A 14,426-nucleotide genomic window follows, 5' to 3' on the forward strand; every position below is an offset into this window, starting at 1 on the left:
CAGCCATTCCATTAAGGTATTTTAGGCTCGCACTACAGTATGCAATCTGAATGTCTGTACAAAAAGGTGCACAATTTAATAATCAATTCTAGCAGTTGAAAATTGTAGGAGAAATGTTGGGCAGTCAGTGTGTGGATGGGTGGCTAGGTTGTCGTGGTGATAAATGTGTCAGTCAGTCAATAAGGACTGTTATGTACTGTAATGGCAGTAGTTCAAGGAACGTGTGTGTGTGTGTGTGTGTGTGTGTGTGTGTGTGTGTGTGTGTGTGTGTGTGTGTGTGTGTGTGTGTGTGTGTGTGTGTGTGTGTGTGTGTGTGTGTGTGTGTGTGTGTGTGTGTGTGTGTGTGTGTGTGTGTGTGTGTGTGTGTGTGTGTGTGTGTGTGTGTGTGTGTGCGCACGCACGTGTGCACACATGCATGCAGCCATGCTAGCATGTGGTTTGTTTGTGTGTGCCGTGGAACAGTGGTTGTGGAGACACAGTCTGCTACTGCACTTTGCTGGCTGATAAGACAAACCACTATTTTGTGGAAGTGGAGACATATATATATTCCACCAGGCTTCACTGGTTCCATCTGATCGAAGCATTTAAATATTTCAGAGACCCTGCAGCCTCTCAGCAGGATCTTGTATTCTTATACAACAGATGTTGTGTTCATCCTGCTGTTGTGCAATCTGAACGTCTTTACAAGAAGGTGCACAATTGAATGAGTTCTCAGTGGATGGCAATTGTAGGAGAATGTATGTCACATACTGTACCGACTGTTCGGACATACTGTACTATAAAGCATTGGTTCTCAAAGTGGGGTACGGGGACCCCCAGGGGTCCTTGGGGGGGTAAAAGGGGGTCCCCAGCAAAATTAGTTAATAAAGCATCACAATCATTGTAACCCCTTTATCCATATTTGTAGTAGGGTTGTAGGGTTGGATCAGGCTTTGAAGATACGGGGGTTGCCATACCTTTTGGTTGCTTTGAACAGAATCCATTACCAGCTTCCTAATCTGGGAACCCAAAGCCAAATAAAAAGGAAAAACTGCGCCCTCTGCTGTTTTTTACTCTTTCACTTGGCTCTGGGGGGAGCTGAACGGAGCACCCGTGAGCAAGTAAACTGGGGTTTTTAGTCTGCCCTCAGCGCTCCACTTCCGGTGGTGCGCTTATGTTCTCATTCCCACTAACAATATTTCTACACGGAACACTAACACCACTTCTCCCAGATAACATGGATCGTTTTGGTTATAAGCCCACTTGTTTCTATGATGAAAGAGCAAGTTAAAATGTGAATATCTTTCCGTGGTTTTGTCTGCTCCGAGGACACTATTGTTAAATGAGTTTCGGTTTGTTTTCAGTGGGAAGCGAGAGCACAGACAGTAAATCCCGCCCACTACATTTGATTGGGTAAAGCGCGGCCTGCTTCCTGATCTGAAGGCACGCCCACCCACTTGTAGGCCAGTGCGTACACGTTATGACGAACCCCCCCAACAGATTCAAGCGGAGAGCAGAATCTGTTCTTGAGAGATTACCAGCTGTCCAAATCACAAACATTTGTATTCGTTGCACCCCCTGGCCAAGCCAGGGTGCAAAACAAATCTACAAGTCTGTTCAGGTAAAATACTATTTGAATATTGTTTGTAATGTATTCATTTGTATGCAAAAACAGAGAGGCTTTGTTCAAAAGTGAACAACAGGTTGCTCACGGAACTGACAAGCAATAGCTTAAGATTGGAAAGGGAGACCACCATTACTATTATCTACTATCTTGTGTTTGTGTTCCAATTAGAAGTATGAAGATAACCTCTGTCACTGTATTTAGCTCTCCAATCAATACCAGATCGTGTGGTCAGATTTGAATTTTATTTTGAAAACTACCAATCAGCTGCATACTTGCAAATACCATTGTAGTAAAAATAAATTGGTCGATACATCCGCCCGACGGATATATCGGTCAGGACCTACTATCAATCTTGTTGTAAATGCCCTATGTGGAGATGTAAACCAGTGAATTATTGGTCAGTGTATGTAAAGCTGCCACAGTGAAGGCTATCCCTTGCCTCTATTGGAGTCTATCATTGTGAAAAAGATAATTCCTTAAAAAGCCCACTTAGTGAGACATTGACTTATAGATGTTAAAGCCTGATGTGTGAGCTTGAAATCCACAGTGTTTCGTTACACCTCCTCAATATCATGTTCAAAGCACATATTGCATCAATTGTGTATGAGTGCTGAATTATTTAGTGCGTCCATTCCACGTCAACTTTCATACCTCGTGACCCTGTGATCTGAGCAAGAGCACGAGCATTGGATAAACACAATCAGAATGTTTTATTTTATATCCTCATCTTGACCACTTCAACCCTCTTTACTTAGTAAACTAATACTTAGTTGACTGGGGTCAACTCTGTACTTTGTTCACTCCCTTTTCCCTCTATACCAAATCTCTTAGGAAATAGCCGATCTACAATATAGCGGCACGTTATGGGCGTTGCGAGCAGTCTCTACCAGTGGTGTAAAGTAACTAAGCACATTTACTCAAGTACAGTTTGAAAACTTTAGTTACTAGTTACTTTGTAGATTTTGATTATTATTACAAAACATACATTAACCACTTCAGCCCTATATACATTTTGGCCATTTGAAAATAGCCGATCTAGCTCACAATGCATCGCAGCTCTGCTATTTTCAAAAGATTTTTACATATAATATTATACATTTTAAAAGTTTAAATGGGACATTCTGCATAATGAGTACTTTCTACTTTCGGTACTTTAAGTACATTTTGATACCAATACTTTTGTACTTTTACTCAAGTACATATTTCATTCTGGACCTTTACTTGTAAGAGTATTTCTATATTGCAGTATTGATGCTTTTACTTTGCAAAAAAATAAATAATAATTCCACCACTGGCCTCTACATGAATTAATTGCGAGTCTGTACATGAAATGATGCCGGAGGCATGTCTGGCGGGGATTTCAGGAAACCTGAAAAATACCACAGATAAGTACCCAGGCATGCAAATCTGTGGCTTTTCTTTCAAATTTTCCATTTTGAATGGGGTGGTGGGGGGGTGATGTGTGCCTACTCTAAACAAAATAAGCTGCATGATAAGCCGTGCATAATTGTGCAGGTGCCCCAAAGCACGTTTAAAGCTGCCTGCGGCTACCTGACTATAATGTCGCAAAATATCTAGATTTAATTTGGAAGATGGATACAATGCTACCTGCTAAAATGGATCCATACAGAATATAGGGAGCATTAATGAACGGAGCAAGGCCCACACATTCAACCCTGTTCGCAAAACGTGAGTATTTTAAATGGGGAGCTTACACGCTGCTTGTGAGCTTGTAGGTATGAATTTTGTATGAATCATTTTAGATTTCTTTGGCTATTAAAAAATAGCAGATATGCTTGTGTATCTGCTATTTCTTGGAGAAATCGTGAAAATCTTTATATATATATATATATAATGTGTATATATATATATATATATATATATATATATATATATTTATTTATGTATACATGCATACATACACACATGCACACACACACACACACACACACACACACACACACACACACACACACACACACACACACACATTTTTAACTTAAATCTTTGCTTCTGGGGGTACCTGGAACAAAATAGTTTCAGATGGGGGTCTGCGACCAAATAGGGCCTTGACATGAAAACGTTTGAGAACCACTGTTGTTGCGATGTTCTCACTAATAAAATAAGTGTAGAGTAATATCTTGTCGAGTTTCAGCTACTATGCATCCCAGAAATATAGCTTATAAGGATTTGTAATTTGTCATTTGTAAAGGAAATGTAAATATGCCAACTACAATTTCTCTTTCATAACAGATACATAGTACATGTGCCAGATAATCCCCACACCAAGAGAGTAAAAAAAAGTCATTCAGTCCGACTTCACTGTAGCCTATAGTAGCCTTTTCATAAATGATATTTGTACTTAGGCTGTTGTGAAAGTTTATAATATTTAGAGAAATTTTAAGTTTAAAATGCAAAAGTGGTAGTAGTAGTTGTGAATTAGCAAACTGGACATTTAGACTGAATGTTTCCTTTATCCTCATCTTGCGCTAATGCACGCAACTGTTAATGCACGCAACTTTTGTTGTTTCTCATAAGCGTGCGTCTGTCAACAACACAGCCTTCTGTGCTTTGACTTCTGTGCACTGACTCTTTCCCCACCCACCCCCTTGCCTTCAACTCCCTAGGATAAGGCCATTTGCGGGGTGGAAAGGGTGAGATTGATGCATGAGCAGGGGAAAGACAGACCCTCTATAGCATACATGGGCAACTGGCGGCCCGGGGGCCACATGTGGCCCCCACCTTCACTTATTGCGGCCCGCAGGATAATATCGGAATACTGATATATTATTGATTTCAGCTGTTACAAACATGCAAACATGACCCGCTTTAATTACTTCAGTCTATAGTAGTAGCTTAATGACTAGTATTAAAATTCTATTGTCTTTTTTTATGTCCAATGTTTTTGTATTTCAGTTCAAAAAGTTAATATAAGTATAACTAAATGCATTTGAAATAGTAATAAAAAATATACTTTTCAGGATTCCAATTGAAAAATGGCCAAAAAGAAATTAGCAGATCTACAAGCTCAAAATGTGTCGCTGAGCTTGTAGATCAGCTATGTTTGTGTGACATAGAATGGCAAAGTACGGCACTCATTTATGAAAAAAGTCAACATACAGCGATAAGAGGTGTCTGTATAGTATATGCAATGTGGCCCTCTGGAGTGAGTGTGGAAATATAGTGGCCCTCTCCATCCTCAAAGTTGCCCACCCCTGCTCTAGAGGGGTCCAGGGGTCTGTCCTCTGCTCCTCTCTCAGTAGATGGCTGCTGGCCTCTAGGTAGCATTATGACATGATAAGACTTTCTTCCCGTACATAGCAGTTGTGTAATATGCAAGCAAAACATGGAGCCCAGTGCTTGTTTGCATAATTTATGTGGGAGAGAATGCACCCTTGCATGACATTTTCATGTATTTTCTTGAAAACATCCCATAGAGGAATATGCTCTTGTCCTTTAACAGCAGAAGCACTCACATAACTTCCTCTGCAGTCGGTGTGTGTGTCCCCAATCACCAACCCCCCCCCCCCCCCCCTTTAAATTCACATGATGCTGACGTATGGCATTCCACAAGGAGTTTCAGTTAAATTGCTACAAGCCATCTGACTGGAAGGCATCTGTGTTATTTGAGATTTGAGCTACATATAACCATTATTTTATACTTTGGCTATTAAAAATAGCAGATCTACAATAGTGCCGTGCTATTGCTTGTAGATCTTGTAGATCTGCTATTTTTGATAAAACTTGAACATTTGTGCAAATCTTTGAATATATATATATTTTTTTTTTACTCAAATCTTTGCTTCTGGGGGATTCTACAAATGTCTTCTAAAAAAACAGCTTAAAAAAAGAAAAGAAACCTATGTTGCTATATATCAGTGGTTCTCAAACTTTTTCATGTCAAGGACCACCCAAAATGATATGTATTTGAGCAGAACCCTCCGCCAAAGTGTCCTTTGAGCAAGCACTGACTTCCTAACTGAGTATTTTACACTATGTATTTTGCATTCCTATAATGTGGTCCCTTGTTAAATCAGCATATCAGGGAGGTGCAGTACAAGAGTATGTAAACCGTGCGCTCTGTGCCTTTCTGGTATGTCTTCATCAAGGTTGCTCAAATGTAAGAAAAGGTGTAATGTACTCTTGTCAGTGACCTTGTCAGTAAAGTTTCCAGTAAAGTCAACACTTAACAGTATTTAACCCTTCGCCACATGGTGTGACTTTCATCCGGGGAGGTTTTGGAATGGGACTATGGCAACAGGTAATTGTAGTCTACACGGTATAGTCTACTGTATAGAATATTAATGACACTCAATTTACTACAGATACCCGGTAGACACATTTAGTATTTGCAGCAGCCAGTAACCTTTGCATTCACTGTACAGTATGTAGCAAACAATGAAACAAACATGTTTGTCTCTGTTGCTAACCATGTTGAAAGTATCTATTCTAGAGAGCTTGAGGCTAAGTGAATGTAAATCGTCTACTCTGCACCAGTGGTTTTCAACCCTTTTCATGTCGAGGTCCATTATTTATTTGGCATTTGAGCCACGGACCACCGTTTGATGAGATTTAGCCTCTCAGACCCAAGACATAGAATATTGTGGTATCGTTGGATACGATTTTGTCCACAATTCCCATGTACTGCTGTTGGTACCATAGGAGAGATCAACGTTGATCAAAATAACGATTCTTTAATTAAGTGAATGAAGATGTTTTACAATAATTTAACTCTTGAGAGCGTAAAATGAAACCAAATGGACCCGTAAGGGTCCATTTGGTTTCATTTTACACTCTCAAGAGTTAAAGATCTACAGTATAAGGGTCCATTTGGTTACCAACTCTCCATCATTTAGCTGGGGACCACCTGGAACCCCCTCAAGGACCACTGGTGGTCCCCGGACCACTGGTCTACACACCACAGTCACTGGGTAACCGCAAATAAAGCTTTGTTGTCGTTTAAATCACTCTCTTTCTGGCACTTGATTGCTTCAAATGAATAGATACTGTTTTGTTTACTCTATGACATGACATCACATCCCTGTATGTTGTGATGATAATACAGTAAGGGGGTCGCCTTCTGTATATATGTCACATAGCCCCCTCTAGTGCTGTCACAGCGTATGAACAAACACACATATAGAATACTTTATATACTACTTTGTGTCCATGACATTTTAATGCGTGTTGCTTTGCCTGCTGGCTTTGTGTGTTGCTGTGTCACGCAGTGGTGTAAAGTAACTTAAGTACATTTACTCAAGTACTGTACTGTATTGTAAGTACAATTTTGAGGTGTTTTGACTTGACTGGAGTATTTCCAATTGTCTATACTTTTACTTTTACTCCACTCCATCTCAGAGGCAAATGTTATACTTTTACTCCACTACAGTTATTTGAAAACTTTAGTTACTAGTTACAAATTGTATATTTTGATTATTATTACAAAACATACATTAACCACTTCAACCCTATATACATTTCGGTCATTTGAAAATAGACGATCTACAAGCTCACAATGCGTCGCGATGCGACACATTGTGAGCTTGTCGATCGGCTATTTTTCTAAAGAATTCCATTTTTATTTTCTGTCGAATTCCTAAGCCAATAATTTGATAACCGGCAGCGCTTCCGGTAGGAGACACAAAGAGTCTCCTTTGTGTCTCCTACCGGAACCGCTGCCTACCGGTCCGCTGGTCATCAAATTATTGGTTTAGGATTGCGACAAAAACTAAATAATATCCACAACTTCAAGTCTCCATGGGGTGACTAATCGATAGAAAAAACGTTTTTTGGGGGTGAACTATCTCTAATTGACAAATCTATAAAATAGTGTTTTACTAGAAAGACCAAAATTAATTAATGTATACAATCGCACACAATCTCATCATCTTGATAGCTGATCGGGATCTTTCAAAAGAAGTTGTAGAATCATGTGGTCACTCCCTTGTGGTGAGGCTCAACATAGACACTTCAGTATGTTTGACTGAAATACAACACAGTATACACACAGCATGATGTTAGAAATGAGAAATAATAATGCATCCCATGTCATTGATTTAGTCCCACAGCCCCTAGAGTAGGGGGTTTTCAACTGGCGGTCCGTAGACCACTGGTGGTCCGTGAAAGGTATTGATTGTGGTCCCTGATCATTGCATTTAGTAATGTAGGAAAGTGAAGATTTTTTTTAAAGCTTTTTTTCTTTTCTTCTTCTCGACCACTAGTTGAGAAACGGTGCACTAAATGACCTGCTGACCTCTGATGAACTGTCTATGTTGTCAGATTGCCTGGTTGAGTCATTAGAGAACAGATGAAACCTGAGTTATGATATTGCATCTACACTTTGTGTCTTCTCCTCCGCGTCATCAGCGCCCTTACCCTAGGTGGGGTTGGCGAAAGGGCCTACTCTTTGTCGAGTTTGCATGTTCTCCCCGTGTCTCTCAGGGTAGTTAATACCCTCACAAAAACATGTAGTAGTCCTGGTCGCTATACCGCCTCCCCCATGACAGCCGGGGCGCCTGATGGAGGCGCCAGGGAAACTCCCCCCTGTCAGGTGACAAGAAGGTCAGTTGGCTCCCATGCATTGAAGTAGGCATGAGCTCGGCCCTGGCCTCCCTAGGCTGGTGAGGGGAGTGTAGCGCCCAGGATCACTTAGAAAATTGTCACCGGGTGAAAAATAAGGGTTACAAAATCGCAGGATAAAAAAAAGAGAATTAACTTTTATTATAGTTGTTAATAAAGGCACACCTGGACTTGTCTCCAGCGTTTGGGAACCACTGGTCTAGAGAAGTATAAAACAAATTGTTTTATTTGTTTTTTATACAAATACAACAATGCATAATAACACACAAACTAAAATGTGCTGACAACAATATACTCTCTGTCTCTCTCTTCTCTCTCTCTCTTCTCTCTCTTCTCTCTCTCTCTCTCTTCTCTCTTCTCTCTCTCTCTCATGCAGCAGTCAGCATAGCAGCCAGCAAAGTAGTCAACAGAGTAGCCATGAGGATGACTCCAATCGCTTCTTGACTCCCTTCATCAAAGAGGAGAGGTGGGTGAGCTGTGTGTGTGTGTGTGTGTGTGTGTTTGTGTGTGATACTTTTTGATAGAGGATTTTTATTCTCAAATGTTGCTCTTACAGCCAAGTCCAAGCTGAAATTCTGCTTATTTATCTGACATTTGCTTATTTATGTTGTTCTCCACTAGATGGCAGTTGCTCCTCGTGTCTTTGTTTTGGCCAGCTTTGATGTTGCACTGTCTATGGTCGTCATAGATTTCATTTCTGTCCAGAGAGAGAGAGAGAGAGAGAGAGAGAGAGAGAGAGAGAGAGAGAGAGAGAGAGAGAGAGAGAGAGAGAGAGAGAGAGAGAGAGAGAGAGAGAGAGAGAGAGAGAGAGAGAGAGAGAGAGAGAGAGAGAGAGAGAGAGAGAGAGAGAGAGAGAGAGAGAGAGAGAGAGAGAGAGAGGTAACTAAGTACATTTATTAAAGTACTGTACAATTTTGAGGTACTTTTACTAAAAATAATGTTCTTAAAACGTGAAATAAAGAAAATCGTAATGTTCAGAAATGCCCAGGCCACAAATAAACGACTTGTGTTAGTTTTTTTTTTTGTTTTTACGAAGGGACATCACAGAACTCAATAGAGACCAACAACTAAGAAAAAGTTACATTTCATGATACAGGCCCTTTAATATAATGATATAAGGCTGGTAGGCTTTATCCTTGAGGTAATAGCAGTTCAGCCAGAGAGGAACTCAACGGGACAGCTCTGGTGTACAGCAGGTATCAGCTAGAACCACCTGCACCAGCACACCTGTCACATTGGCCTAGATTTAACAGTCTATTAGACCCTGTGCACTTAGTTGTGGTTGGGGAATGCTGTCTGGGAAAATATGAAGTACAGTAACGTTAGATTATGCTAAAGGATGAGGCAGTTTGAGCTATGTCGCTCTGTCTCTCTCTCTCTCGCTCTGTCTCTCTCGCCCTCTCTCTCACCCCTGTGCACTTCTTTGAATTTTCCCATCTGTTTCACTTTAACCCATTAAGACCGGGAACGCACCTGTGTTATTTTAAGATTTCTTTGGCTATTTAAAAATAGCAGATCTACAAGCTCATATGAGCTTGTTGGTCTGCTATTTGTTTTAAATCGTGAAAATGTCTGCAAATCTTTGAATATATATTTTTAAAGCAAACATTTGTAACTCAAATCTTTGCTTCTGGGGAATTCTCCAAATGTCTTCTAAACCGTAATAGTTTTCTGAAAAACGTATGAGTGGTTCTCAAACTTTTCCATGTCAAGGACCACCCAAAATGATGCATTTGGCCACCATCTTAAAACATGTTGTTCCAGGGACCCCCATGAAGCACAGATGTTCGTTTTAAAACATATATTCAAAGATTTGCACACATTTTCATGATCTTTCAAAAATATCAGATCTACAAGCTCATAGCGTATGGCTTGTATATCTGCTATGTTTCAACAGCCAAAGAAATCTTAAAGTGACACACAGATGCGTTCCCGATCTTAAAGGGCTAATTATAACTTTTTTTGGACAATTTCAAGGTTTTGTAACTTGTGACATCTTCACTATATCTCTGACTGATTTGACAAGACTGTAAACCCGTAACTATCTCACGTATCATTCCATCCGTTGCCGAATAGAACATCTTCAGCTCCGGTCTAACGGCCTAGTTGACAGTCGTATCATTAGCATACATCAAACTATTGGCAAACGCAATTCAGCTCAAAAAGTTAAAGGACCACTCCAGGTCTATGGCAAGCAAGCTCGCTGATCAGAGTCCAGGATATAGGCCTGCCGGTCCCCAATGCCAGCTCATGCCTTTACCAGTGGTGGAAAAAGTACTCTAATGTTTTACTTAAGTAAAAGTATCAATACTGCAATGTAGAAGTACTCTGTAACAAGTAAAAGTCAACATTTACTTGAGTAAAAGTACAAAAGTATTGGTATCAAAATGTACTTAAAGTACCAAAAGTAAAAGGACTAAAATGTTTGAAAATAGCAGATCTACAAGCCATCTACAAGCTCACAACACGTCGTGATGCGACGCGTGTTGTGAGCTTGTAGATCGGCTATTTTCAAATAGCCTAGGTACAGTATAAAATAGGGCTCAAGTGGTTAATGTATGTTTTATAATGTAATAATTTATATCTGCAAATGAATTAGTAACTTACTTACTTACTTAGTCCTCTTGCACTTCTTATAGATGAGGCAGCGGGGCTGTCATCTAAGGCGCGTAGAGCCAATCGTAGCAACCAGGTTTCTCCATCTGGGTCTGTCGTGGGCAAGGTGTGTGTGCCAGAGTCACATCACAGGCCTTTAGGTCCTGGGCTATTATATCCAGCCAACGGGTGCGGGGGGCGCATCTGGGACGTCTCCAACCGGCTTGCTCGGGATTGAAGGCCAGGATGGCGCTTGTTGGGTGTTCCACGGGCAGGCAGATGATGTGGCCATACCAGCGCACTCGTCGCATTGCTGCGAGGCGGGATGCTGGGAGCTGTTGGGTTTTCTCTCTTAGAGCCTGGTTTGTGACATGCTGGCTCCATGTAATGCCTTCGATCCTCCTGAGGGCTCTGGAGTCGAAGCCATCGAGCCTGGCCGCCAGAGTGTTATTCAGCGGCCATGTTTCCGAGCCGTACAGGAGGACAGAAATGACAGAGGTATTGTAGACTCTGAGCTTTGTCTCCCTGGATATGTGCCGGTGTCGCCACAGCGGTCTCCATAGGGACTGCATGACGGACGCTGCAAGGGCACGGCGTCGGTCGACCTCTATTTTGAGGTTGCCGGTGTTGGACACTGTCGAGCCCAGAAACTTGAATGTTGGGACAAAGTGGACAGGGGTGCCATCAAACAGAAGGGGTGGTGGGTCAGGTCCGTCGCCTACGTGCATAAGTTCGGTCTTGTGCCAGCTTATCTTCAGGCCGAGGTTTTGGTCTCCTCGTCAAACACGCTGAGGGCTTCAGAGAGCTGATCGGCAGTCTCACTGAACAGAGTGGTGTCATCAGCGTATTCGAGGTCCTACAGAGTGTAGCTTCCGAGTGACACCCCGGGGGCTTTAATTGGTTTCGTAACTGTTTTATTTTCACCATGCTGGGTAGTTGGCCCTGTGATGGCTAGTCAACTCAGCTTGACTCTATTGGCTTTTGGTACCAGGTACAGTATTTGGTTTTCCACTGCAGATAGTACCCCTTCATTGCAGCTGGTTGTCATAGCGACAGGCCAACTTTGCAGAATCTGGGTCAGAGCAGTGGGTCAGTTGATCCATTAGCCATAAAGCAAGTGTTGTGATGATGGGGAAATTGTCCTCCAGAAGGGCGTCCCTTCTTAGGATCTTTCTTCATACACTTTGGCAATGCACCTGACTAATGAGATTTGACGGTAGTCAGCCTGGACAGCTGGGCTTTTTTGGGAACAGCTTTGAGGAGGAGCATGGCAATGTGGTGAGGGCAAGAGATTATACCGCCGGTTCCTTCCCAGCGTCATATTTAGGGATGGAACTATATGAAAATATCATGTCACAATTAAAATTACTTTTGTTAACCACTTCTTGAAAGCCCAGTAAACATAGTCTGGAGTGGAACATTTGCCAAAATGGATTCATTAAATGATGACGTGGAGGAGAAGACACGCCCCCAGTGGACCTTCTAGCTGTGAGGCAGCACCACAGGGGCGTCAATTGGGTATGGCAGGCTATTGCAGCTGCCATACCCTGGCTCCAGGGGTAAAAAAATTAAATGTAGGCCTACTTTGCGTTTAAAATCTTGATTTTATCAACTAACTGGCTGTGCGCATCGGAGGAGCAGCGGAGCCTGTCATCAAGGGGCGGGCCGTGTGTGTGTGTGTGTGTGTGTGTGTGTGTGTGTGTGTGTGTGTGTGTGTGTGTGTGTGTGTGTGTGTGTGTGTGTGTGTGTGTGTGTGTGTGTGTGTGTGTGTGTGTGTGTGTGTGTGTGTGTGTGTGTGTGTGTGTGTGTGTGTGTGTGTGTGTGTGTGTGTGTGTGTCGAGACACGAGAGGAGAATTAAAACACTCGCCCCAAAACACACTCGCCCCTATGTTTTTCGCCGACCGAGGCCGCCAGATATACCCGGGCGAGTGTGTTTTTGGCTTTTGGGGCGAGTGCTTTTGGACGAGGCGTTCTTGTGAACAAGCAGTGAATTAAATCACGTGTCGCCGGTGGAATACAAGTCGGAAAGAAAATAATCAGGAGCTCAACAACATATAAGAGGATACATGAGCTATAAATCTGTGCTAGATGCAAAGTGTGCATATTTAAGCAAGTATTTTAAAACAGTGAAAGCTACCGAGGAAAAAGAAAAAAAAAAGTGATAAACCCCCGCCGGCCGCCACGACTCAAACTATAACGACCACGTTGTGAATAATTATAAACAAACAACCTCCTGGTGCCTCCTGGTTGGGGGGTAATTTGACCAAAACCGAAGGTATTGAAGAGGAGAATGTTATGGTCATCAGAGATCAGAGGATCTAGCAGCTGCCATTCTGATAATGTTAGGAGCAATGGACCAGGCAACAGTGATACTACGAGCAGGTAGGGTCCCGTCCAAAGTGTTTCTAAATGGACTGCAGTCTGCACAGAACCCTATCCATCAGATCCAAAGTATTATTATCATACTCCTATTACAGAGAAGATTTCATACCCCCCACTTTTTGCAAATTTAATTGTGTTTAATCTTTTTGATAATAAATCGGTAAAATCAGGCAAAAATAAGAATTAAATAGCATAACCCTAACCTAACCCGAATCCTAACCCTAAAACCGAAATAAAGTAACCAAAAACTGGAAAAAACGAACCCAATCCGCCCAGAACCGCACAAAAATTTCGCACGCGCGCACGGGGGGCTCATGCACGCGCGCTGCGCGCGCGTGCATGAGCTGCCATACCCTAGCTTTCGCTGAACTGACGCCACTGCAGCACCACCGTGCCCCCTTTGAGCGCTTTGAACGATAAACGATTATAACGACTATCGTCCCATCCCTAATCATGTTACACGGGGAGGTGGTGGAGTTTGTGGACATCTACAAGTTCCTAGGAGTGCACCTGAACAAGCAGCTGGACTAGACTGACAGCTCTGATGCCCTCTATACAGTAGCAATGTGCCGTGCAGTAGACTGGTCTTTCTGAGAAGACTCAGGTCCTTTGGGTTGTGTAACAGGATGCTGCAGATGTTCTATCAGTCTGTAATGGCTGGTGCCCTCTTCTTTGTGATTGCATGTAGGCAGGGGGGGGGGGTCACATTAATGCCGGGGAAACAAGCAACCTAGTGAGGAAGCTGGTCGCTATCGTGGACAATGATAGATTAATTTATCCCAAGGGGATGCACGTTAGACTGTCTTTAGCGTCAGTAGGCATGAAAAATTATAATGAGGCACTCGATGGTCGCTCGTCTAATTATCTCTGAAGTAACAACAGCTCATTACAGTAGAGGACAGTAAGTCTGTGTATCTGTGTATTAATATGTATTTTGTCCAGCATAATGTAAGCTTTGTTGATGGTGTTTACTGTTGTGTGCACTTTACCCTGCTGTATTTTTAGTATGCACCAGGATATATATATCCGTGTGCCAAAGCTTTAGGATAGGTTCAACCCACACCTTATTAAAATGTTGGCTCCCATAATTTATAGTCATGCATAGCACAACCTCACTGACAGCTTCAGCCTTGAGAACTTTCAAACTCTGTTGCAGTGCAGTGAGTAGCTGCAGCAGCATTGAACATTTCTCCCAAATTGCAGGATGTAGCGTTTAAAGAAACTCACCAGCCCATTTGTTAGCTTATCACTCCTCTGCAACCC

General features: G+C 42.2%; 1 protein-coding gene across 2 annotated transcripts in view; it reads left to right on the forward strand.

Annotated features, from left to right (window-relative positions):
- The window catches only part of gramd1bb (GRAM domain containing 1Bb), a gene marked incomplete at its 5' end in the record, with an annotated part of 146,461 nt that overhangs the window by 8,186 nt on the left and 123,849 nt on the right, over window positions 1-14,426 (forward strand). For both annotated transcript variants that reach the window (XM_084065413.1, XM_084065414.1), the window contains one exon: window positions 8,562-8,651. In XM_084065413.1, coding sequence (XP_083921539.1) covers window positions 8,562-8,651 — 90 coding nt within the window. The remainder of the gene's footprint in view (window positions 1-8,561; window positions 8,652-14,426) is intronic.

The sequence above is a fragment of the Gymnoscopelus microlampas genome (genome assembly GCF_963454915.1).
Source record: "Gymnoscopelus microlampas genome assembly, chromosome: 8".
NCBI classification, from domain to species: Eukaryota; Metazoa; Chordata; class Actinopteri; order Myctophiformes; family Myctophidae; genus Gymnoscopelus; species Gymnoscopelus microlampas.